General features: G+C 48.5%; 1 protein-coding gene across 12 annotated transcripts in view; it reads right to left on the bottom strand.

The window, feature by feature from the left end:
* LOC140847183 (uncharacterized) overlaps positions 1 to 24,045 on the bottom strand; it is a 131,599-nt gene that overhangs the window by 7,221 nt on the left and 100,333 nt on the right. For all 12 annotated transcript variants that reach the window (XM_073226568.1, XM_073226571.1, XM_073226567.1 and 9 more), the window contains 2 exons: positions 8,518 to 8,696; positions 136 to 379 (listed from right to left, as the gene is read on the bottom strand). In XM_073226568.1, coding sequence (XP_073082669.1) covers positions 136 to 379; positions 8,518 to 8,696 — 423 coding nt within the window. The remainder of the gene's footprint in view (positions 1 to 135; positions 380 to 8,517; positions 8,697 to 24,045) is intronic.

The raw sequence follows: 24,045 nt of genomic DNA, 5'->3' as shown, positions 1-24,045 counted from the left end.
CTCCCCCAGCTCCTCCATTTCCGGGGCTGATGGCACCTTTCCCTCCGCTCCCCCACGTGCCTCCTCTGCTACAACCTTTACCTTTTCTACTGTGCCTCGCAGCAAGGCTACCTCTGTCTTCAGAAGCTCTCTTACCTTCAGCTCAATGCTGCGCAGCTGACGTTCTCGTGCGGCCTCCGCCTGTGCCTCCCTCAGGAGTTCGTCCTTTTCCTTGACGGCCTCTTCCTCCTTCAGAACACCTGGCAGCGCTGCCGTCTGGTCTCCAAGGGCCCCTTGCTGCCGGCGCTCTCGTGCTCCCGCCTCAGGGCATCCACAGAAGTCTGCAGCTCGTGTTCTCGCGCCGCTATTTCTTGGGTCTCCTCTGTAGACCTTTTTAAGACTGTGAGAAGATAAGGGTGCGGAAAAAGAAAGGGGGCATTACAATTAGCATGTTTAATGTGTGTGGGGGGCGGCATGGGGAGGGCTGTGCAACACAGAGAAGACAAGTTGGTGATTCTGCAGCATCTTACTACGCTCACAGACAGTGACTGTAATGGGATTTGTGCGGGGGACTTGGTGAACGGGGGAGCCCAGTAAACATGTTCTTCATGTAACTGTAGATTAATGATACCAAAATAAAGTTTAAAAAAAGATGTACGCACCCCTATGTTTATCGCTGCACTATTTGCAATAGACAAGATATGGAAGCAACCTAAGTGTCCATCAGTAGCTGAGTACAGAAAGAAAATGTGGGACATAAACACAGTGGAATATTATTTGGCCATGAAAAGAAAAGAAATCCTGCCATTTGCAACACCATGGATGGAGCTAGAGGGACTTATACTCAGTGAAATAAGCCAGGAGGAGGAAGACAAACACCGTATGATTTCAGTTATTTATGGAATAAAAAAGAAAGCAAAACAGAAGGAACAAAAGAGCATTAGACTCAAACATACTGAGAAGTGACTCGTGGTTACCAAGGGAGAGGAATTGGGGATGGTGGGGGAAAGGGCGAGAGGGATGCAGAGGCTCAGTAATTCACAGTCACAGTGTAAGCTGGTCGTGGGACAGCAGCACAGCATGGAGAATACAGTCAGTGTTTCTGGAACATCTTTCTACATTGGCAGATAACAATCATAATAATATGGGTAACTGCTGCACCCCTGTACTGTACATCTGAAGCCAACATAACACTGTATAGCAGAGACACCTCAATAACAAGTAATCAGCAAAAGACCTAAACAGACATTTCTCAAAGAAGACGTACAAATGGTCAACGCTTATGTGAAAAGTTACGCAACATCACTCATCATCAGGGAAAAGCAAAGCAAAACTACGATGACATATCATTTCACACTTGTTAAAATGGCTATTATTAAAACACAAATGATAACGAAAACTGGCAAGGATGTGGAACAAAAGGGAACATCGTCACAGTGTTGGTGGGAATGGAAATGGGTACGATCACTATGGAAAACATAACGGAGGGTTCTCAAAAAATTAAAAAACAGAACTACCATGTGATCCATCAATCCCAGTACTGGGTTTACATCCATGGAAAATCAAATCAGGATCTCAAAGACATACCAATACTTCATGAATTTTCCCCGAAAGACTGTTCACAATAGCCCATGTGTGGAAACTTAAATGAATAGTGACACAAGAATGGATAAAGAGAATGCTATATATATGTACAATATAATCCTACTCACCTTCACAAAGAGGGAAACCCTGTCATTATTTGACAATATGCAGAGCCCTGGAGAAAACTATGCTAATGAAAACAAGCCAGATACTGAAAGAGAAATACCGTATAATTACACTTGTATGTGGAATCTCAAATGGTCTAAATTAGGGAATCAGAGGGTACAACACTGTTGGCCAGGGGAGGGGGAAGCAGGAAATGGGGAGATGCCATTCAAAAATCAAAAAGTACAAACTTTTAGTTATCCAAGAGAAATAAGTTCTGGAGATCTACAATATAGCTGGCACACTACAGTATATACTTAAAATTACTTGAAAGTGTAGATTTTATGTTGTAATCTTAACATTCAATAAACATAACCATAGTAATAATAAAAAAAGGGGTTGGGAGGTTAACTTTGGGAGGTTACAGGTCTGTTTATGGCCTTGATAGTGATTTCATTGTGATGTGTACATAAACACAAATTCATTAAGTAGTATACATTAAACATATACAGTTATTTATATGTCAAACATACCTCAATAAGGTAGTTAAATAAAAAAGAAACAAGGAAAACTGATTGAATAAATGGGCAAAGGACTTGAGTAGTCTCTCAAAGACATACAAATGGCCAAAAAGTGTATGAAAAGGTGCTCAACATCTCTGATCACGCAGACAAATTGAAAATAAAGACATGATGAAATATCACCTCATCCCTGTGACAGTGGCAGTATCAAAAAGTAATACAAGTAGGATTGTCAAATATGTGGAGCAATGGGCAGCTAGAACCCTTGTACACCTGCGGGTGTGAATGTAAAATGGTGCAACTACTATAAAAAGGTATGGCATCTCCTCATAAAATCAATAATAGAAATACCTTTCTAACCCAGTGATCCCAGTTTCGGGTATGTATGCAAAAGAAATGAAATGAAGATTGCAAAGAAACACAGCTCAATGTTCATTGCAGCATTATTCACAACACCCACGATGTGAAAGCAACATAAATGTTCACTGATGGAAGAACAGAAACAATATGCAGTATATACATACAGTGGAATTTTATTCAGCATCATAAAAGAAATCCTGCCATGTATGCCAACATGAATGAACCCTGGGGACATTGTTACGTGGAATAAGCCAGTCACAGGACAATGATGCACGATACCTCTTGTATGAGGCATCTAAAATACTCAAGCACATAGAAACTGTAGAACGGTTGGACCCAAAGGGAGAAGAGGGGAGTTGCTATTTAGGGGCTCATTTATAAAGTTTCCGTTAAGCAATATGATTGACTTCTAGGGATCGGCTGTACAAGCACGTCTATAATGAAAAATACTGTATTCCACACTTTAAAATTTGTCAAGGGGGCAGTGTTCCTGTTCTTACCACAATAACCTCTCTCCACTGTAAATTTCTGGACACAGATGGTGACACTAGACAATTCTATCAAACATACAGAGAACAGTACCAATTGCATACAGTGTCTTCCAGAAAATGCTAGGGAAGGAATACTTTTTGGCTCAACTTACGAGACCAGCGTACACGGTGACAAAAATAGACAAAGGCATTAGCAAAAATATATATGTAACCACCAACTAAATCCCACATGAAAAACGATGCCAAGATGAAGAAAATATCCATTACAGTAAAGAACACGCACACAGCCTCACCTTTCAGCAGACATTCCTCACAGTGAAAGACTGAATGCTTCCCCCACAGAGACTGGGGATAAGGAAGGATGGCTTCTCTCCCTGGTGTTAACAGACGTACTACAAGAAGTCACAGCCAGTGAAATAAGGGAAGAGAAGGAAACAGAAGTGACAGGACTAGGAAGGCATGTGTGATAGTGTGCCCATCAACAGAAGACACTGTGGCACCAGGGACAGCCACACTCTCATCCCTACAACCTGCCAAGTGTTACACGTCAAAAGGCACTTTGTAAATGTGATCTAGTTATGCATCTTGACATGGGACATTATTCTGGATGAAGAGATGAGCATGTTGTGATCACAAGGCTCTGAAGAATGCAGGTGCAGTTAGTCACAAAGATGTTTTTGCTGTGATGGGAACAGCATAGAGACAAACAGATACTAAGACGCTACTTTGCTGACTTTGAAGACGGAAGTGGACCATGAAGCAAAGCCTGTAAGCAGTCGCTACAACTTGGAAAACGCAAGGAAAAGAATTCCTCCGTGGAGTATCCAGAAGGTTAGCAGCACTGTGGATGCATTTTAGACATCTTACCTTGAGAACTGTAAGATAATAAAGTTTATTGTTTCAATCCACTTGCTATGTGGTCATTTCATACAGACCCATTAGAACATTAATGAAATAGCCCCAGGAACCTACAATCTCTAGTGAATGAGATTAGGAAATTCTGAGGGTAGGAGATCAACATTTAAAAAGAATCTGCCATATTTCTATACACAGTAGCTATTAAGAAATGGAAACAAATTAAAAATATAATAAACATAGCATTGCTCAAAAGAGAAAAATGTTAATGTCCCAAAACATTGGCAGGATTCTGCCAGTGAAATCTGTGAAATGCTGGTGAAAGAAACCGGATCGCACAATAACTAAAAGTACACCACAGCCACTTAGTGGAAGGCAACACAGAAGTGAAGTCCAATGACCATGAACTGATAGGTTCAAAGCACTTTGCAACAAGGTATTTTATAGTCACATACAAGATTATCCTAAAAGTTATATGGAAAGGCAACACAGCAGAATGACCAAGACATCTCAGAAAGAAGATCAGATGGTTGGACTCACACTCATTCATTTTAGGAGTTCTAATACTGGATTAAAATGTAATCAAGATATATATTTGTGGAGTGAGAGACATACCAACGGAATAGAAGAGAACCCAGCGAGAGAGCCACATGAGTACTTACAGCTGAGTTTTCAAAGTACCTGAGACTTAGTTCTCATATAAATTCTGATGTGGATTCTGTTGTGAAATGTCATTAAGAAATTAATTCATTACATTGCCTTCGATTATGAATCATTTAGTGGATTCTGAGAACACTCTGTTGCTTAAAGGATGGTACAATATTAGAAAATCCATCAACATCATCCACCACATCAACAAAAAGGACAAAAACCGCATGATCATCTCCCTAGGTGCCAAAAAAGCATTCGACAAAATTCAACATCCGTTCATGATAAAAACTCTCAGTAAAATGGGTACAGAGGGCAAGTACCTCAACATAACAAAGGCCATATATGACAAACCACAGCCAACATTATACTGAACAGCGAGAAGCTGAAAGCCTTTCAAGATCAGGAACAAGACAAGGATGCCCACTCTCCCCACTTCTGTTCAGCATAGTGCTGGAGGTCCCAGCCACGGCAACCAGACAACACAAAGAAATAAAAGGCATCTACACTGGTCAAGAAGAAGTTAAACCATTCCCGTTTGCAGATGACATGATATTGTACATAAAAAACCCTAAAGATTCCACTCCAAAACTACAAGATCTAATATCTGAATTCAGCAAAGGTGCAGGATACACAATTAATACACAGAACCTGTGGCATTCCTATACACTAACAATGAACTAACCGAGAGAGAAATCGAAATCAGGAAAACAATTCCATTCACAATTGCAACAAAAAGAATAAAATACCTAGGAATCAACCTAACAAAGGAAGTGAAAGACCTATACTCTGAAAACTACAAGACACTCATGAGAGAAATTAAAGAAGATACCAATAAATGGAAACACATCCTATCCTAATGGATAGAAAGAATTAACATGGTCAAAATGGCCATCCTGCCTAAAGCAATCAATGCAATTCCTATCAAAATAACATCACAGCAGCCCAGTTTGAAAAACACAGATGGACCTCCATGTTTATCGCAGCACTATTTATAACAGCCAAGAAATGGAAGCAACCTAACTGTCCATCAGGAGATGAATGGATAAAGAAGATGTGGTACATATACACAATGGAATATTATTCAGCCATAAGAAGAAAACAAATCCTACCATTTGCAGCAACATGGATGGAGCTAGAGGGTATTATGCTCAGTGAAATAAGCTAGGCAGAGAAAGACAAGTACCAAATGATTTCACTCATATGTGGAGTATAAGAACAAAAGAAAACTGAAGGAACAGAACAGGAGCAGAAGCAGAGAACCCAAGAATGGACTAATAGTTACCAAAGGGAAAGGGACTGGGGAGGACGGGTGGGAAGGGAGGGATAAGGGTGGGAAGAAAAGAAAGGGGGCATTACGATTAGCACGTATAGTGTTGGGGAGGCACTGGGAGGGCTGTGCAACACAGAGAAGACAAGTAGTGATTTTACAGCATCTTACTATGTTGAAGGACAGTGACTGTGAACTTGGTGACAAGTAGTGATTTTACAGCATCTTACTATGTTGATGGACAGTGACTGTGAACGGGGTGTGGGGGGCACTCGGTGAAGGGAGGAGCCTAGTAAACATAATGTCCTTCATGTAATTGTAGATAAATGATACCAAAATAAAATTTAAAAAAAGGGGGAGGGCATTACGATTAGCATGTATGGGGCATGGGGGGAATGGGGAGGGCTGTGCAACACAGAGAAGACAAGTAGTGATTTCATAGCATCTTACTATGCTGATGGGCAGTGACTGTGAAGGGGTATGTGGGGGGGACTTGGTGAAGGGGGGAGCCTAGTAAACATAATGTTCTTCATGTAATTGTAGAGTAATGATATAAAAATTTAAAAAAAAACAGGAAGAAATACAGAAAAGGATGTCAAAAAACAGCAATTCTTTAATCTGGAAAGAAAAGTAAAATGCAGCTGCAATGGGAAGCAGTAGAGCAGTTCCTTGAAAACCAAAAATGGAATTTCATATGCAATTAAGGAAGTACCTGTGGATCCCCCTAAATTCACATGCTGTGATCAAATGTCCCGTCTGGAGGTGGGCCATCTGGGAGGTGAGGAGCGTGAGGATGGAGTCCCCACAGATGGCAGCAGTGCCGGCACAGCGAGGGGGCGGAGCACCAGCCCTCCCTCTCTCGCTCTCGCGCTCTCTCTCTCTCTCTCTCTCTCTCTCTCTCTCTGTCCCCCGAGAAGACACGAGGAGTCAGCAGCCCCAGTCAGGAGGAGGTGGATCCTCCTCAGACCCTGCTGGCACCCTATCTTGGATTTCCCATCCCCAGAATGGTGAGAAACAAATGTGACAAATGTCCTAAGCCACCCAGTTTTCGGTATTGTGCTGTAACATTATGAACTCAGACAGAAATTGGTACCGAGGAGTGGGTGCTGCTCTAAGAAATACTGAAAATGTGCAAGCGGCTTTAAACGGGGTCATCGGCCAAGACTGGATGTTTTGAGGTGCATGCTTTCCGGTGAAGCCTACGAAGGCGAAGGCGAAGGCAAAGTCAATGTGATTCAGGAGATGGCTCAGAGAGGAAAGGAGAGAGGTGTGGAGAAAGCAAAGCAGCCCTCTTCTTAGACAGAATGTATCTCATCATGGATCAAATGGTGGTAATCCGGTAAAGGCCACTCTGATGCACTCACGGAAGGAAGTGAGAAGTACTTTATTGTACAAGGCAGAAAAGGCAAGCCTCGCTGCACAGCGGCAAGGGACCCGGCTGAGTCGTGTTCATGCTCCAGAGTTCTGCAGAAGACAGAGGTTATAAGCACTGAAATGGCATGTTTAGCTGAGGAGATTTCCAAGCCAAGGGTTTTAGTACAGGTTGGTTTCTCCAACTGCTAGTTGTTAAATGTGATGAGGGAAATAACTTGAAGATAGTTATGAGGCAAAGAGCAACATCAGGATTTGGAAACCCTCAGCCTAGCGTATTGCAGAAACATGAGGCCCATGCGCAGGAGGGCACTAAGGCAGGGGCCGAGGTACCGCTTGGTCACTAGGGGTGTGAACTACAGGGCTCAGTAAGCTGCACCAGAAGGAAAACTGTCAGTTGGAACTGAAGGGAAAGGGGAGAGAAAAGAAAGACTGAACCTTACAAGAAGGGACCACTGAGATACTTGCCCGCAAACTTGCTCTCTTCGTCGGCACAAAGAATGACCCGAAAGGCAAGTCAGCGGCCATCAGGGCTTCCTGGCCAGTTTCAAAGTGCAGGGCACTGCCTCACCCTCAACACGCCAGATGCCTCCCCAAGAACTGTGGGCCATCAACCCCAGCCCAGGGGAACCCAGGGTGGGGCAGGACCCCAGACACACTGGGTCCAGAAGCAGGTCTGCTGTCCAGCAGGTCTGGAGGGCAGAACACGAAGTAAAAACGATTGTTCTCTAGCCTTAAACCTCACGGACTTTTCCATGCTGGGGTTCGGACCTGCCTGGGGGCCATGAACGCGTCCTTCATCTCCACTTCCCCCTCGTCCAGCAGGAATACCGACCCTCTGCCTCTTCTACCCCTGGGTTTGGGCAAGCAGATAATTTCCTCATTTTCCAAGTTCACACCTTCCATGGGCTTTGCCACAGGATGAATCAGTTTATGAGGAAAGGAATGGGACGTGCTGTGGCATTTCTAGAATCCTAGCTCCGGGCTCAGGTGAGGAGAGAAGGACACTTCAGATACGTCTAGAAACCTCCTGCACAAACTCCTCCAACGGCCTGCCTCCTGAACGCACAGGGAACACAACGGTGAGACATCTGGTCTCTTCCAAGAACTGCTGAATGGAAAGCAGAGAGGCGGCAAACAGGACAGCGGCTACTGGAAAGCACAGCACAGGGCTTTACACGGATTTATCTCAGCCGTGTCATCTGGAAAAGGAGTAAAGTGAAACTGCAGACGCCACATCACGAAGCTCTCCGTGTCTGACTGAAGGGGCTTTGGCCTCAGTACCACACGGCGAGGGTTCCTTGGGGGCAAACCAGAGAAAAGGCAGACACGCCCAATCCCCACTTCTGCAGGAACGCCGTCCTCACCCAGGGACACCAGGTTCCTGTAGTTCTCCTGCATCACGTCCCAGTATAAGGCCCGCTGAGCAGGGTCCAGGCATTCCCACTCCTCCTGGGAGATCTGACTCCTCCTGGGAGATCTGACGGCCACATCCCTGAAGGTCAACCGTCCCTGAAATGAAAACAGTTCATGAAGGAGCATGAGGAGAGATCCTCACACGAAATGAGGAGACAGAGGTGTCGGGGCAGATGTGGATGAACTGTACGTTCTGTCAGATGCGCATATAGGAATTCTGAGTAAGTTATGTGCCTCTAACATTACTATCTTATGCTTTTCCATAAGAGGCCACGATGTGCTCTAAATCTGTGCACTTCTCAATCGGGTGGACCACACACTGAACACAGAAACACAAATGAAGCACTGGATGCTCTACAGAGAAGTGTAAGGGCATGTTCCACATAATGAGTGACGTCCCATATGCAGACGAAGTAAAGCAGGAGATGTGTCCTGAGAGATGACAGAGTCCACAGAGCCTTTAAAGAAAAGTAGGAACCTAAACATTGTGAGGACAGCAAGAGCAGTGGCTTAAGGCTTTAACGCTTCCATCATGCTGGGCGCTACTCAATGCTTTACATATACTAACACGTTACCAGCATTAATAGTTCAGCTGAGGAAGTTCTCTGCCCATCTCATGTTACAGAGGTAAAACTGTGTCACAGACACTGTAAGGAACTGGCCTCTGGTCCAACAGCTAAGAAACAACACAGCAAGCGCCTGAACTCAGGGGGTCCACCTTTAGAATTAAACGGAAAGAATCCAACCGCTAAGTAGCAGAGCACTAAAGTACCCGGACAGAGGGTCCTCCACCAGGACGCTGGAAATAACGCCAAGGTTAACTACATGGGACTGCAGAAAAGGAAATTATACGCGCACACATACGCATGCAAAATGTACATTTAAATAATTAACAGGACAGTGGAAGAAATAGGTAGAAGGCCAGGGAACACACTGAAGATATAATTTCCATTCCTAAAAATATAAACTTGCTTACCATAGATGTCTTTTAAAACAACAATGGTCTTACACATCTATGTACTTGTAACATGTACCTACAAACCCACCAATTACCTGCGTGGGAAAAGGTGTCTCTTGACAAATTTTTGGATTGCTTTTTTTCATCATTTTTATGTGTATGTATTTCACCGTCTTTGGGACAATGAAAATAAATCAATGGTACTTATTTCAGTTTGTCAACAACATTCAATAGGAAGACAAGGGAAAAGTACAAGGAAAAAAATCAACAGTAATAATGACTTGAGCTTTGGAAGTTATCAGCTTTACACATTACATTACAGCTCAATACGAAAAATAAAAGACCACAAAAATGAACACTAGAAGCAACTACTGGATAATTGAAAAATCATGAAGAAAGGATATTGGGGGAAATAACCGTTATTACACTACGGATTTAAACAAAAGCCATGATCACTACAACAGTGGGTGCGTTTCTTCTGAAATGATGGTGGAGAAAAGGGCACTGCCCAGGGCTCCTGCCATTCCCCCCTGTCCGGGCAAACTACAGACGCACGAATCTCAGGACAGGGAGAGGCTCAAAAGGAAGGAGGGAAAGATCCTCGATGCCACCGGGACGCTCCAGACAGCAGCAGCAGCCGTATCAGGGCACAGGAAAGAGACCAGACGGGAGATGTCCCAAGAGACAAAGGGCAGTAGAACGGCAAGAGGGAGCATTCCCGGGAAGATGCAGCCATTACGAACATGCCCGCACTCTCACAGCGATGAGGCAAACACGGAAGGAAGGGACGGAGAGACAGACAGCATCGCAGACACAGTATGAGGGCCAACACCCCAGTGTTCACATGGACAGAACAACCAGCCAGACGGGCAAGGAGGAGCCCGAGGACTCACACGGCGCCACAGCCCAACGGGCCCAACAGCCGGGAAGGACACCCCTCCGCAGCTGCAGGGCACCTTCTACGCAAGCGCACGCGGGACATTCTGCAGGACAGGCCACATGTTGTGACACAAAACAAACCAGAAATGTCCAAAGATTAAAACAATAATATGTATCTCCTCTATCCACAGTGAAGCTAGAAACAAATAGCAGAGGGAAAACAGACAACTCGGAAACATGGGGAAATAATACACCTCATGTTTAAACAATAAACAGGTCAAAGAAGAAATCACAAGGATTTTTTAAAGTATCACGATAAAAATGGAAATATAGCACAGCAAACTCAGGGGATGTAGTGACGGCAGCACTGAGGAGGATGCCTGCCTGCAGTGGTATCTCTTACATTACAGAAAAGGAGTGGTCTCCCATCAGAAATAGGACTTTAGACCTCACAAAATCAGAAAAATAACAAACTGCACCAAAATTTAGCAGAAGGAGTAAGATCAGAGCAGGGAGAAATGAAGCAGAGAATAGGAAAACCTAAAAATCAAGAGACCAACAACAGGTTTCCTGAAAGATTTAGAAATTGACAAACATTTTGCTAGGCTGAGAGAGACAGAGAGAATGAGCCCTCAAGTAAAATCAGAAATGAAAGGGGGACACTGCAACAGGTGTCCCAGAAATGTGGAAAATGGTCTATAAGAAAGTACTATGAACAATTAATTATATGCCAAGAAATTACATATCCTAGAAAATACGGGAACATTCAGAGAAACACACAACCTCGCAGACCGCATCACCGAGTAATAAGGAAAATGGGAACAGTTACAACTAGAGAGAGTCAAGCAGTCATCAGAAACCTCCCCCACACACCCAGGGCCAGAAGGCTTCCCCAGGAGCCTACCAAATACTTACAGAAGAATAATCACGAATCCTGCTATAAATATTCAGAAACCCTTCTATGGAATCACATGATTCTGATACCAAACCCAGAAAAAGACACAGGAAGAAAAGTAGAGACCGATATTCCTGAAGAACATCGATGCAAAAATCCTTAACACACGAGCAAGTGGAACTCAACAGCACATTCAAACCAGTACAGACCACAGGTGGAATTATTCCTGCACGGCTGGGAATATTCAACATACAAAACCACTCAATGTTACTGCGCTCCAATATAGGACGGAAGGGAAAAGAAACACACAATCATCTCAGTTAATGGGAAAAACGTCGTTGACAACGTTTGACAAACTCTGAAGATAAACACAGAAGGAACCAGGAATAGCACACGCGAGGAGGGCCCTATATGAAAAGCACACACAGAATGGCACACGCAACAGGGAGACTGGAAGCACCCCTTCAAGCCCGGGGAGCGGCCCAGGATGCACCCGGCCCGGAGTGCCGTGCAAAGTGCTGAAGTACCGGAAGTCCCAGCCAGGTCATTACCACGCACACGGAACAGGAGCCATCCGTGCTGGAAAGGTGGACGCCATACGTTAAAATGCATGATAGAATCCCACACCCTCTGTCTCTGATGGTGTTTCCCAATCATTAAGATTTTGGGCCAGTCACTCACATGTCCAGCTTCAAATATATTCAAACTCAGGCAGAAAAGATTGCCCCTTTTTTGGTCTCCGTTTCCACAACTTACCACATACTTACGAACATTAGTACGTGGCTTCCCCATGCAGCCTCTTTCATCCGGGCTACGGAGAGCTGACGGTGAATCCAGGCATGGCCCCAGACGCGTCCCTGCTGCCCACCCACCCCGACGCCCCGTCCGTCCCCTGCACATGGTGGGAAGCCCTGCCCAGGACGATGCCCAGGGAGCCTCCGCACAAGACCTACGTCACTGGGTCAGCTGACATGGAAGCTAAATGGGGATGAGAGATGCTGAAAGGCGAGTGCAGTGACCAAGGGTCACGCAGTCAGGGTCAGGGCTCAGGGAGACCCAGGAAGGGCCCTTCAAGGAGACACAGAAGGTCACACAAAGAGTAGGGACTTCTGAGGGACACGCGGGCAGAAGCCTCCTTAGGCCAACCAGTGAGTTCCCCCACCATCTCTTGAGATCCCGCTTTCCTGGGAAGCACTCACACACTCTGCACCAAAAACCTATATGCATCAATAAAGGTGAAATTAAAAAGAAATCTGCTCAGAGCTTACACCTGACTCTCAATATTTTACACACGTATAGCTATGTTTTTGTAATTCTGTATTTTTAAAATATTTTACAATTATTTCCTGGAAATGGAGTTACATGTTACTACTGGCGTGAAAACCTTTATATAGTGTCACCTGACCAGAGGTTCTCCTTCCACGAGGTGAGACAGGATCAGCCTTAACGTAAGTCATCTGTGTGCAGCAGTGAGCACCAGGGCGCTGAGCCTCCTCTCCTGAGGCTGGGGGTGGCTGCACGGAGGGGTGTCAGGCCTCCATGGGGTGTAATCAAGGCCGGGTCTGTGACCTAAAGAGGGGGGTGGGGACAGCCAGGGTCCCCACTGCTGCAGTGTGTGCGATAACGTCTGCTTTTAAAGATGGGAGAATGGAGTGCATGGTAGGCCTGTGCTTGTGTGCGGGGCTCCTCTGTGTGCTTCGGATGCACATACCACCATTTGTGGCTGCGACCAAAGTAACATCCACGAGTCAGCATTACACATCCAGGTTCTCACCCTGATACCAACACTTAATTCCTGTCCAGAAAGTCATTGTGAAATATTTTTAAAATGCAGAATTGTGAAAAAGCGACTACAGATGTGCACAACACTGAACAAGTAAGTTGTAGAAATAAGTTCTGAGCATGTTTCCTTTTCATTTCAGCTTTACAGATGGGTGTGGTTTTGTTTAGAGAATATTGCTGCACCAGACATACTTGGGCTCTGTTGCACAGAGCTTCCAAGTCAATCTGGCACATCTTCAACACCGCGGATAAAATATGAGAAAGACCAGAGGGGAACAACTACTCTGAGGTCACAGCTCACTATGCTAAGAAATCACATAAAAGCGAAGAAAACTGAGTACTACAAAACTGGTTAAATTAGTCTTTGACTCTTAAAACATCACTGACATCCCTAACAACTACCAGTCAAACAGTCTAAAATTATTAACGAGTCACCAAAGGACACGTCCAAGACAGAAGATACAGGGCAGAAAGCCTGCAGGCCTGACTTAAACCACAAACAAGTTAAAAAAAAGTAAATGATGTCTAAGTTTTTCAAGTCTAAGTCATTTTGATGTCAAAAGTAAATGTTAGAATTTATCATACTGATAAAAGAAAGACATGAGTTTATTAAAGGCCACCAAAACTTATTTGAAAATAAGGAAGTAGAAAATGAAAGAACCAACATGTATCTCAAACTACAAAATTATGAAATGTTAAGTGTCTAAATATATATATCATATACGTACATATATAAAATTCCATTATAAAGAAACTACAAAGCAAAGCAGTCATTTTACTGTACCCTTAAAAAGAGCACCGTACAGTGACAGTCGTTTCGTCCACACTTGTCTTTCCCAACCTCTAACCCACACCAGGAAAAAGGAAGGGGGTGACCCACCACTGACCAAGTCAGGTCACTGCCCTCAGGCTAAAAGTTTCAAATGTAAGCTATTTTCTGACATACAATAGAAATTGCCCACGCCTATTAGAAGTTTTGCAATTCTCAGTCTCATCTCTCGCTGAAACGAATTTTAGATGTATTTTCAAAGCCACCGATGTATCACAGCTGAATCACGGAGCACTCATCAGGACCCAGAGCCTCAGCACCAGCGCCCTGCCAGCCTCCACCCCTGCCTCTCTAACGCTGTGTTTCCATCTCTCACTTTGTATACCCACCTCCCTATTTCTTTTTCTCTTTGATTTTGTGTTTTCCCGCTGGGTTGCTGCTCACTCAGGTGCCGTCCCCTCTCCGGCCGTCTCTCCCTTCGGGGCCTCCTCTCCCCCCCTGCTCCGCCCACTGCAACTGGTCCCCCTCCCGCTGCCCCTTCTCCCCGGCCTTCCTCACGGTCCCCGCTCTCCCCGCATTCCCGCCCTCCGCCCGCCTCTTACACTCTCCAGCGCAGTCACTCCCCTGCCCTCCGCCCGGTCACGCGCCCCCCGTCCCCTCTCCGGCACCCCGGCGGCTCTGCCTCCCTCCTTCGCCCTCCGGGCCGCCCCAGTCCTCTCGGGCCCAGCACCACGCCGCCCTGCGGCCACGGCTCCCAGCGCGCACCCTCCCCGGACCCCCGCCCCGAGCGCCTCCACGCCCCCCAAGGGCCTGCCTCCCCGGGGGCTCACCTCCGCCCGGGGGACCCGCTGGCCTCTAAGCCTCCCCGGCTCCGCCGCCTGCTCCTTCCCGGGCTCGCCCGTCCTCTCCCTGCGCCTGCTCTCCCGCAGCCTCCCGGCCTCCGCACTCGTCCCGCTTCTGTCCCCGCCGCGCCGGCCCGGCCTCGCCTCAGCGCCGTCGCCCGCGAGCCCAGGGGCGCCGAGGCACCGGGCACCGGCCTCCCGGGAGAGCACGTTCACCGCCGGCGGAATTCGGGGCTCGAGCCCCGGTGTCCCCCTCCCGCACCGCAGTCCGGGGAGGAGGCGCCTCGCAGGGGCGGCCTGGGGGACAGAGAGCCCGGCCCGGGGCCGCGGGGAGGCGGTTACGGGCGGCGGGAGGGGCCAGCAGGGGACCGGCGGGCGCGGTGGACCTCGTCCAGGAGCTGGGCGGCCGGCGCCGCGCTTCGGGGGCCACACAGCCCCTGGTGGAGGGTCACTAGGCGCGGGAGGCCCCAGACGCCAGGGAAGGGCTTCAGGCAGGAAAACGACGGGAAAGGGGCGTGGAGGCCAGGCCAGGGGCGGGGCCCAGCCTCACGGGGACTGGGAACCGCGAGGGGTGCGCGCGGGCGCCCGCAGAGACGTCAGACGTTAACACGGTGGTGGTCGGGGAACAGGCCAGAGGGTCCCCGGACCCGGTGGTGCAGGAGGAGGCGGGCGGCCTGGGGGCGGGGCGTGCGCGGGGCCAGACTGCGCATGTCCGCGGGCGGGTGAGGCCCAGCTCTTGAGCTGGGCGGGGTCAGCCCACCCCCCCACCAACCCCCCCCACACCCCCGCTGGCAGATCCCTAGTTCACTAGCTTTTCCACCTTTTTCCGCCAAGTGCTGCACCCTGCCTATCTCTGTGCTTCAGACAGTTCAAGATACAATGTTGCAGAGTTGCGACGACCACTGACTCTGGGAAACATGGTTTCTCCCTCACAGTGAAAGCAGTTCAAGTGAAAAGCTTTTTCCAGCGGGATGGACACAAGCTCTGCCAGTGAGGGTCCCTGAAGCAACTGAGAATGCGGGAACCAGGACCTCGGGGTGGGGGCGGTGGCCGTGGGGCCGTGCTTGGATCCAGGAACCTCCCTGCAATTGAAATCAATTTAAGCAATGTAATTAAATCCTGGAATTGTCTGTGAGGGACATGCAAACTAGAATGTGAAACGAAAAGTCTACCTGGGGGGAATGGGGTTCTTCACACTGACACCCCAGTAACCGCACTTGCACATCGCCATTCGTCCTGCAGTCAGAGCTCAACCCTCCGCTGTGTTCAAAGACTTGCCCAGGGAGACCTGGCCAGGAGGGCGTGGAGGGCGGAGGCTCGTGCTAATGCAGATCGCCAGTCCCTGTGAGACAGGGAGCCTTGGTGTAGTCAGAGTAGGGGGAGGGCCTCCGGGGAAAGCAAGGCAGGATGTTTGCAGTCAGGGCAGTGTGACTCACAGGGAACACCTTGCAAGGACAGCAGTCTGGCCCAGGTGGCTCCCTTCTGCTGCTCGTTTGCTGTGTAAGTAGAAATGGTGCAGATACAAAGCAGAAAGATACATATTGCTCCCCTTGCCTTTGTTGGGGGCTCAGACCTTGGAGACAACTCCCTTCTGAGCCCGTCCGTGTAAAATAAACCCTCAACAGTCCAAGACTTGCCAGTGCCACTGGTTCTTCGGTCAGTGATCCAGTCCAGGTTTTTCCAGGCCCAGCTTACTTTATCTTCACCTTTACCTATATGCTGTTTTTTTTCTCCTTCCGTCCCTAATTAAGTAGTTCTGTAACCTAGGCAACTAATTTAGCATGCAGGCCCAGCCTTAAACAACATAGTAAAAGGCAGGAAAGATTCCATCTTAAAGAGTGTATTTTAATACCCAGGAAGTTAAAAATCTAGGATTCTTAACTTACCTTTAGCAGACACTGGGAAGGAAGCTGTTTGATGTGCTCCCAGACCCAGACGCTGGGATCCCAAGGAGAAATCAGAGCAGGAACTTCCTTGTGTTAAGTTAATTCTAAGTATTCAAAGACCACTGAACAAATCTGCACCCCCAGCCCTTAGTCACATTCCTAAAGAATCCTTAAAAGAGGGAAACCCCAACCTTTCAGGGCTCTCCTCTCTCTGAGCTCGCCTGCACTTACTAAGTGCATAGCTTTCTCTCTCCAAAACCTCCGGGGCACCTCTCCTTGCTGAGGTTGCCTGCTGCACTTGTCTCTTTAACTTACTTTAAATAAAACTTTTACTCTGCTTCACTACTGTCTCTGCCCTTCAATTCTTTGTCGCGGCGGGGACAAGGACAGAGGATATACACAAAGCTCCCCAAACAATGTGATGGGGGGTGTTGGGTAAATGGGAGTCTTCAACTAGAATCCCCCCCTGCATGCATATAAGGAGGGCCTGTTTGCACACCAGTGGGATCATCAGCACAGCACAGCCACCAGTCTGTAATTGCACTGCTGGTCAGGGCATGGCGTGGACGGGAAATGGTAATTCTCTCCACTCCTCCTTTTCTGGTACAGAATTGGTCAGGCGCGCTCCGGTCAGCAGGGACCCACCCGCGAAGCTCCTCCTGCACGGAGGGGGAGGGGCAAGCTGAACTGGCAGCAGGGAAACGGAGGATTTGGGGGCACACGGGGAGAGAGCTGGGGAGCACAGCACAGCGAGAGGGGGCGCGAGCACTGGGAGATAAAGATGAGTGCGCACAGAGACTGGACAGTGAGAAATAAAGACCCCCCTCCCGAGTCTTCCACCCCTGTTTTTCTTCAGTCTCAGCAGATTCACAGAGAACTTATGCCTGGCGGGGAACCCCTTTCAGCCTTGAGCCCCAGGAGGTTTACTCTCTCACATGAATCCTGTGAGAAACACACTCCCTGGTCCAAACCCAGTAAGTGGACACGGAGACAAAGAGGACAGCAGAGCGAGGCTTCAGTGATGGTCTTGCAGGACCAGGGGAGGCTGGTGAGCGGGCAACCCTGGGGCAGTGGGGGCAAATGATTTATCCCCTGGCACGTGAGCCCCTGCCCTGCCCCCTCACTGGCTGAGTACTGCAGGTTCACATTGTGTCCCGGCCGGCATCTAACCCAGTTACATCTTTTCCTTACACTTGTCTTAACTTATTGGTAGGTTTAAAAAACTGAACCAGGTAGCAACAGGCCCTTATCAGTTCCCACCCCAACTCTCAGCCTGAGCAGTCTCCACCACGTGGCCCTTTGTTAATACTTTACTGCTAAAATGTTTTAAACCTCCTGGTGGGAATAAGTCACATTTAGGTTTTATGCTGTTTTCTGACAGCTCTGACAGTTTCTCAGACTTTCCTTTTTTCGGCTGCCTTGACGGCTTTGAGATGTCCTAGTCAGGTGTTTTGGAGATTGTGCCTCAGTTGTGTGTCTTTGTCCTGATTATGCTGGAAGGCCATAGAGGTGAAGGGTCACTGTCATCACGTGTTATCAAGGGTGCATGTGTCAATGTGATGATTTCACCCTGTTGGTGTCAGCCTCCGCCACCTGGCTGGCAACGCTTGTCGGGTTTTTCCACCCTCAGCTCAGTCTTCCTCCCCATACTGTGCAGGAAGTCACTGAAGGAGGCAGGAGTTATGCTCCACCTTTTTTATTATTTTGGTATTAATCTGCACTCACATGAGCAACACTGTGGTTACTAGGTTCCTCGCATGATCGAGTCCCCACCACAAACCCCCTTACAGTGAAGCAACAGGAGGCAGTGACCAGAGGCAGATCGGGACGAGAGGCCGGGCCTGGAGGCCCCATCCGGGCTCCGTGCTGCTGGGACTCTCCGCTGGGTCTCAGGCTCAGAGGCTAGGCATTCTGGGTCCTAAAGCTGAGGCCCCTCCGCTCCTCACAACCTGGCCTGTTGGATTCTTGGCCCCCACCTCTGCAGAGTCCCAGATAAAGGGTGATTTCTGAACTTGCCCTCTCATGAGGCAGTGTGCTCCGCCTGGAAGACCAATCTGAGGGATAGAAAAATCTCCCATGATTCACACACACCGGGGACAGTTGCTGAGTGTCTGTGAGCCCAGCAGGGAGCCTGCAGAGTCCTGGCACCCAGGGCCTCAGGTTCTGGAGATTTGAGGTCAGGTTCCCGTGCTTCCTGGTCCCCAAGCTGTCTCTGTCCCAGATGGGAGCGTCTGCAGGGACCCATTCCTCTGCGAGACAGAAGCAATCTGCTCCATCCTTCCCAAGCTGGCCCTCGGGATGTTTGAAGACGTCCGCTCTGCCACCTGCACACTCCCAGTCTGGTCCTCAGGTGACACGACTTGTTAAAATACCTTTTCTCACTTTACCAAGGGACACAGAAAGCATGGAGACATATTCCAGTACCGAAGAAGAAGAAAATAAAACTGGCTCATAATCCTACCAGTCTATTCAATTCTGTCTGTTCTCTATTAAAATTTATTTTTCTTTTTTAAAGACTAGGATAATTTTGTTTTGTAACAGGCTGCTCTATTCTCAGTATTAAGGCATGAATGTCCTTTCATGTCATCAGATAGTTTTCCACAGTTTTACCTTAAATGCTTATGTCCTACACCATTTAAACCATAACGGTGTCACCTACATGCTCTCTGATCAGGTAGCAGGCTGCTTCTAACAGGAAAGGCAATGCTGCGGGTAATTCCCCTGCAGTTAACTCCTCGTATAAGTGTACATTATTTTCTTTAAAAACCCAAAGGTAAAAGTGGTTGGGAGAAAGGATTTATACTTCTGTAAGTTTTGGATGATGTATTTCTGGATTGCCCTTGTGAGAGAGCCATGATGTCATAAGGCCCCTGCAGCCACGGCAACCTGGTCCTTAGAATCCTTCCAGGCCACAACTGACCACAGTTGGGCCACTGACTGAGCACTGTACTGCAGCGTGGCTAGACCAGGCTCCTTTCTCTCCCCACTCCCCGGTCTACGTCTTGTTTTCTCTGTGAATTAAGGTACTGGAGATGGAGAAAGGGTTCCTGGGCCTCTCTTCCCGCATCTACTGTGGTTCTAAGAGTCGGGGAGCGCTTTAGCCGAGCTCTTCCATGTCCCCAGGTGTCTCTAACGTGGGCTTTCTCCTTCTGTTTGTTTAGACCTGAGGCTGGCCATGCTTCAGGTGCCTAGAGATGGTGACGAAGGAGGCAGGGCCACCTCCGGGAGCGCAGGGGAAGAAGAGCAGCATCACACTTCACCTCAGAAGCTGCTTCTGGACTGCAGCGTCTGCGGGAAGGTGTTCAGCCGCGCCAGCTCCCGGAGCAAGCACTACCTGACGCACAGCCAGGAACGGAAACACGTTTGCGGAGTCTGCAGCAAGGCCTTTAAGCGCAAGGACCACCTGTATGTAGGAGTCTGGACACCAACATCTGTGCAGGGGCCTGGGGAGGAGGGGGCATGCTCCTAGGTCATTCTCATCACCTCCCAGATGAGCCCGACACACCCTGTGGGTGTTGTGTCCCTGTGACCCATGCTTAGACGAGGACTCCGTGTCTGGGGACAGGTCTGCCACTGCGCTGAACAGGTCACGCTCGCAAGCTCCCAAAGGCACACTAATGAGAAAATCATTGCCTTGATTTGCAGACGGGACCTCCCGAGGCAATTTTGTCATGGAGGGAATCGGGTTAACTTTATAGAGAAATATTTGGAGACAGTGGTAGGTGCCTGAGGAGAATCAGCCTGTGTTTATATGAGGAACATGTACCGGGACTCCACAGGGCATGAGAGATTCCAAAATCCCTGTGCCTAGAATGGGGCAACGGCACATTAACTCGTCTCTTTTTTAACTCCTGATTTTTTTTTTTTAACTCTTGATTTTAAAAGAAAGCCCATTAGGAGTCTGGAGCAGAATTCCTTTTGTTCCTAATGTCTGGTAAATGATAAGCTTTTCTTGCTAGTGAGGAAGGACAGACAGACTTCCTCAAACCAAGAGACTGGCAAGTGGGAGATGGCAGTCCAGTGCATTTTATAGGCTCCTAGCCTTCTCAGAGGGCTTTGACTGACCCCCGATCCCACTCATCCTCTCGCCAAGCTCCCCGCACCCCGGGAAAGGCAGCGATTTGCTCATGTCACAGACCGATTAACAGGGGAGCTGGAGATTGGGTCTCTGCGACTCTCCTCAATTCAGAAGTCCCTCCCTGCCGGGCCTGGGGGCTCAACTCCTCGGGAGTCCTCTGGGGGCTTTTATGTGCTGGCCTTGGGCGAGTGAGCTCTGGATGCTTCAGCCCTGAAGAGGTGCCCACCAGGCCATGAAGGAAGGGGCTATCGTCTACATTTTAGGGGATTCACCGATACTTGTCAGTCGATCAGAGTTAAAAGAAAAAAAAGAAAAAAACAGAGAATCCAGGGGTGGAGTCCCCTTCCCCAGTTCTTCCCCCTGCCGTATCTCTCCACAGTAACCAGCAAAATGGAAGCCCCGCAGACTGGGCAGAGCCAAGGAGCACGTGTGTCTGCAAGAACTGCAGCCAGATGTTTCACACACAGGAGGGGCTGACCAGCCATACGTGTTTTCCCAACGATCAGTGGCTGCCACCTCGAGGGAACCACGACCAGCAGGTGAAGGGGCGCACGCAGTAGGTTCTGTGTTCACAGGGCGCTCACAGGCTTTGGGCGAGAGGGTCAGTGGCTGAGTGTCATGGTCTCAGGATGGAGGGACCAGGGGTCAGGCTGCGCTGCCCTGGGGGTCAGGCCGGCGCTTGAGCCTGGAGCAGCCTCTCTGCCGCCTGCCTACGGTTACTCTTACTCTGCCATCTCTTCCTGTGTTTAGGTGTCAGGCACAGAGTTTTTCAAGCCTCTGAGTCAGGCGCTGAGGGTGGAGGTGGAGGCACAGACCCTCCCAGGAGCCATGAAGCCCCCAGACGGCACGAGCACAGCTCCTCTGGGGATGCCTCTGTGCCCAGTGAGCCAGCACACGGGGAGTACAGCCAAGCTGGGTGCTGGTTGGTCCACTTTCTTCCCACTGCTACCTGCACAACCTGCCAGTGGAAGCCATGGGCAGAGCCCAAACCAAGCGCACCGTAAAAAATCTTCTCTCTAGAACAGCTTGGCTTGCACATTCATTCATTCATTCATTCACCTTCTGTGCCGGCCCTGTGGGGGCAGTACTGAGGACACCGTGGTGACAGGGATGGCCCCAGCCTGGCCTCCTGGGGCTCCCAGTCCATGCGAGTAGATGAACCCGTGGTAGGCAGTGAGGACTCAGACTGGGCTGGGCTGGGAGGGGGAGCAGAGGGACTAAGGGGACACCAGAGACCCCGTGTGAGGAGGTCAAGGTGGACTTCCTGGAGGACGGGGTCAGAGCTGAGACCTGGGGAATGAGGAGCAGTAAGGTTGGCAGAAAGAGGGGAGATTGTGTGGAGGTGGGTAAGAGATGTAAGTTCACGGGATCAGCCATTGTAGCCTGGACTGGAGGGTTCCACCTGGAGAAGCCCCCTCCAGGCGGGAGATGGGGTGCAGAGATCCACTTGTCCATCTCATGGAGCTGCGGTCATTTTTCATTTTGTCGTACTGTTGTACTCCATCTCCGGCCCCATTTCTAAGTGCCAGTCATTATACCAACTTGACGCTGGCCTCATACATCTCCAAAACCCTTTGTATCAGGGCCTCTCCCTCGGGGGTGGGCACATGAGGAAGCTTCCGGTGTCATCCATCCAGGCCGAGAATCCGGGGACTGGGTCGGGCGTGGTGGCCACGCTCGGCTCCCTTGCTGAGCCCGGCTCGGACAGGGAAGTTGGGTGATATGTTTCCCTCCAGCTCCGTGGGCAGTGCCCTTGCCGGTGCTCGCACCCCCTTGAAGTCTGAGCTGTGCACATGTGGCCCCAAGTCACCCCCCTGTGGCTTTGAATTCTCTTCTCCAGGGACAGGACGGAGACCAGGAGGAGAGAGATGGGGAGGAGACCAGCCAGCCCAGAAAGCGGAGAAAGCGCCCGCAGACCAAGGCATCATTCCTGCCTCCCGCCCCTTCTGCCTCTGGGGGGCCAGGCCCTGAAGAAGGCCACCAGAGCTGCCTGCGGTCTCCGGTGCTCCTGGTGGACCACTCCCTGCAGGGACTGTGCCCGGGCTCTCCCGATACACCGCCCCCGGTGCTCAGCCCCATCCGGGAGGGGTCTGGGCTGGATTCCAGCACTCTCTGTTCCATGTCCACTCAGGCTGGTCCCAACAAACTCATCAGCACTGAGCTTGGTGAGTGAGGCTGGGGCCCGTCACCTCTGACCATCACACGGCAGGCCTGCAATGGGCCAGATCCACCTCGACGTGTAGCATTTGGTCCAGGCGTTCTCTCTAGTCTGCGGCTGTGTCTGGCCTGGGCGACCCGTGGCTGCTCAGAGGTATCCCAGGACCATGTGGAACCAGCAGCCTTCTAGGTGCTGAGAATTTTACAGGCAGAAGGAAAATATAGAGGCCATTTAGCCTGACCACCCTTCTGCCTGACCATAGTTATTTTAGATTTTTCTCTTTTTTAATACGGACAGTTACTGCTATAAGTTCCCTTGGAGCATTGCATTAGCCACATTCCATAAGTTTTAGTATGCTATGTTCTTCTTTCCTTTATCTCAAAATATTTCCTTATTTCTCGTTTGATTTCTTCTTAAATACACTGATTATTGAGGAGTGTGTTGTTTTATTTCCACATATTTGTGAATTTTCCAAATTGTCTCCTTTTATTGATTTCTAATGTAATTCTACTGTAGTCACGGAACATGCTTTGTATTAAGTTGGTCCTTTCAAATTTATTGAGACATGTTTTATGAGCTAGAATATGTTCTGTCCTGAAGAATGTCCCATGTGCACTTGAGAAGAATATATTCTACTGCTGTTGGGTGGAACGCACCAAAAATGTTCCTGTGTCTTGTTTTATCCCGTGTGGTTGTCCTGTCCACTACTGCAAGTGCTGAAATCTCCAACTATTGTTTTGAATTGTGTATTTCATACTCAATTGTGTCAGTTTCTGCTTCATGTATTTTTGGACTCTGTTTTTAGGGGCATATATGCTTGTAATTGTCATAACTTCCAGATGGTGTGATTGTTTTTCTCATGATATGACTACAATGTTATCATCACTGCAATAGTTTTATCATAATCTCTAGGTTTTTCTGTTTTAAAGTCTAATTGGCCTAACAGCACCATTCTGCCTCTTTTAAGGTTGTTTACTTGGTATATATTTTCTGTCCTTGTGTTTTCAAACTGCTTGTGTTTTTTAAAATAAACCATGTTTCCTATAGATAGTATTAGTGGCATCATACATTTTTTATCTAATGTGACAAACTCTGCATTTTGATTGGTTTATTCATTCCAGTGTCATTTGATGTTATATTGATATGGGGAGGTTTACATTTGCCATCATGCTTTTCATTCTCTGTATGTCCCTCGCCT

Source organism: Manis javanica, chromosome 17 (assembly GCF_040802235.1).
Source record: "Manis javanica isolate MJ-LG chromosome 17, MJ_LKY, whole genome shotgun sequence".
In the NCBI taxonomy this organism is placed as follows: Eukaryota; Metazoa; Chordata; class Mammalia; order Pholidota; family Manidae; genus Manis; species Manis javanica.
This window is presented reverse-complemented; position numbering and strand designations above follow the sequence as displayed.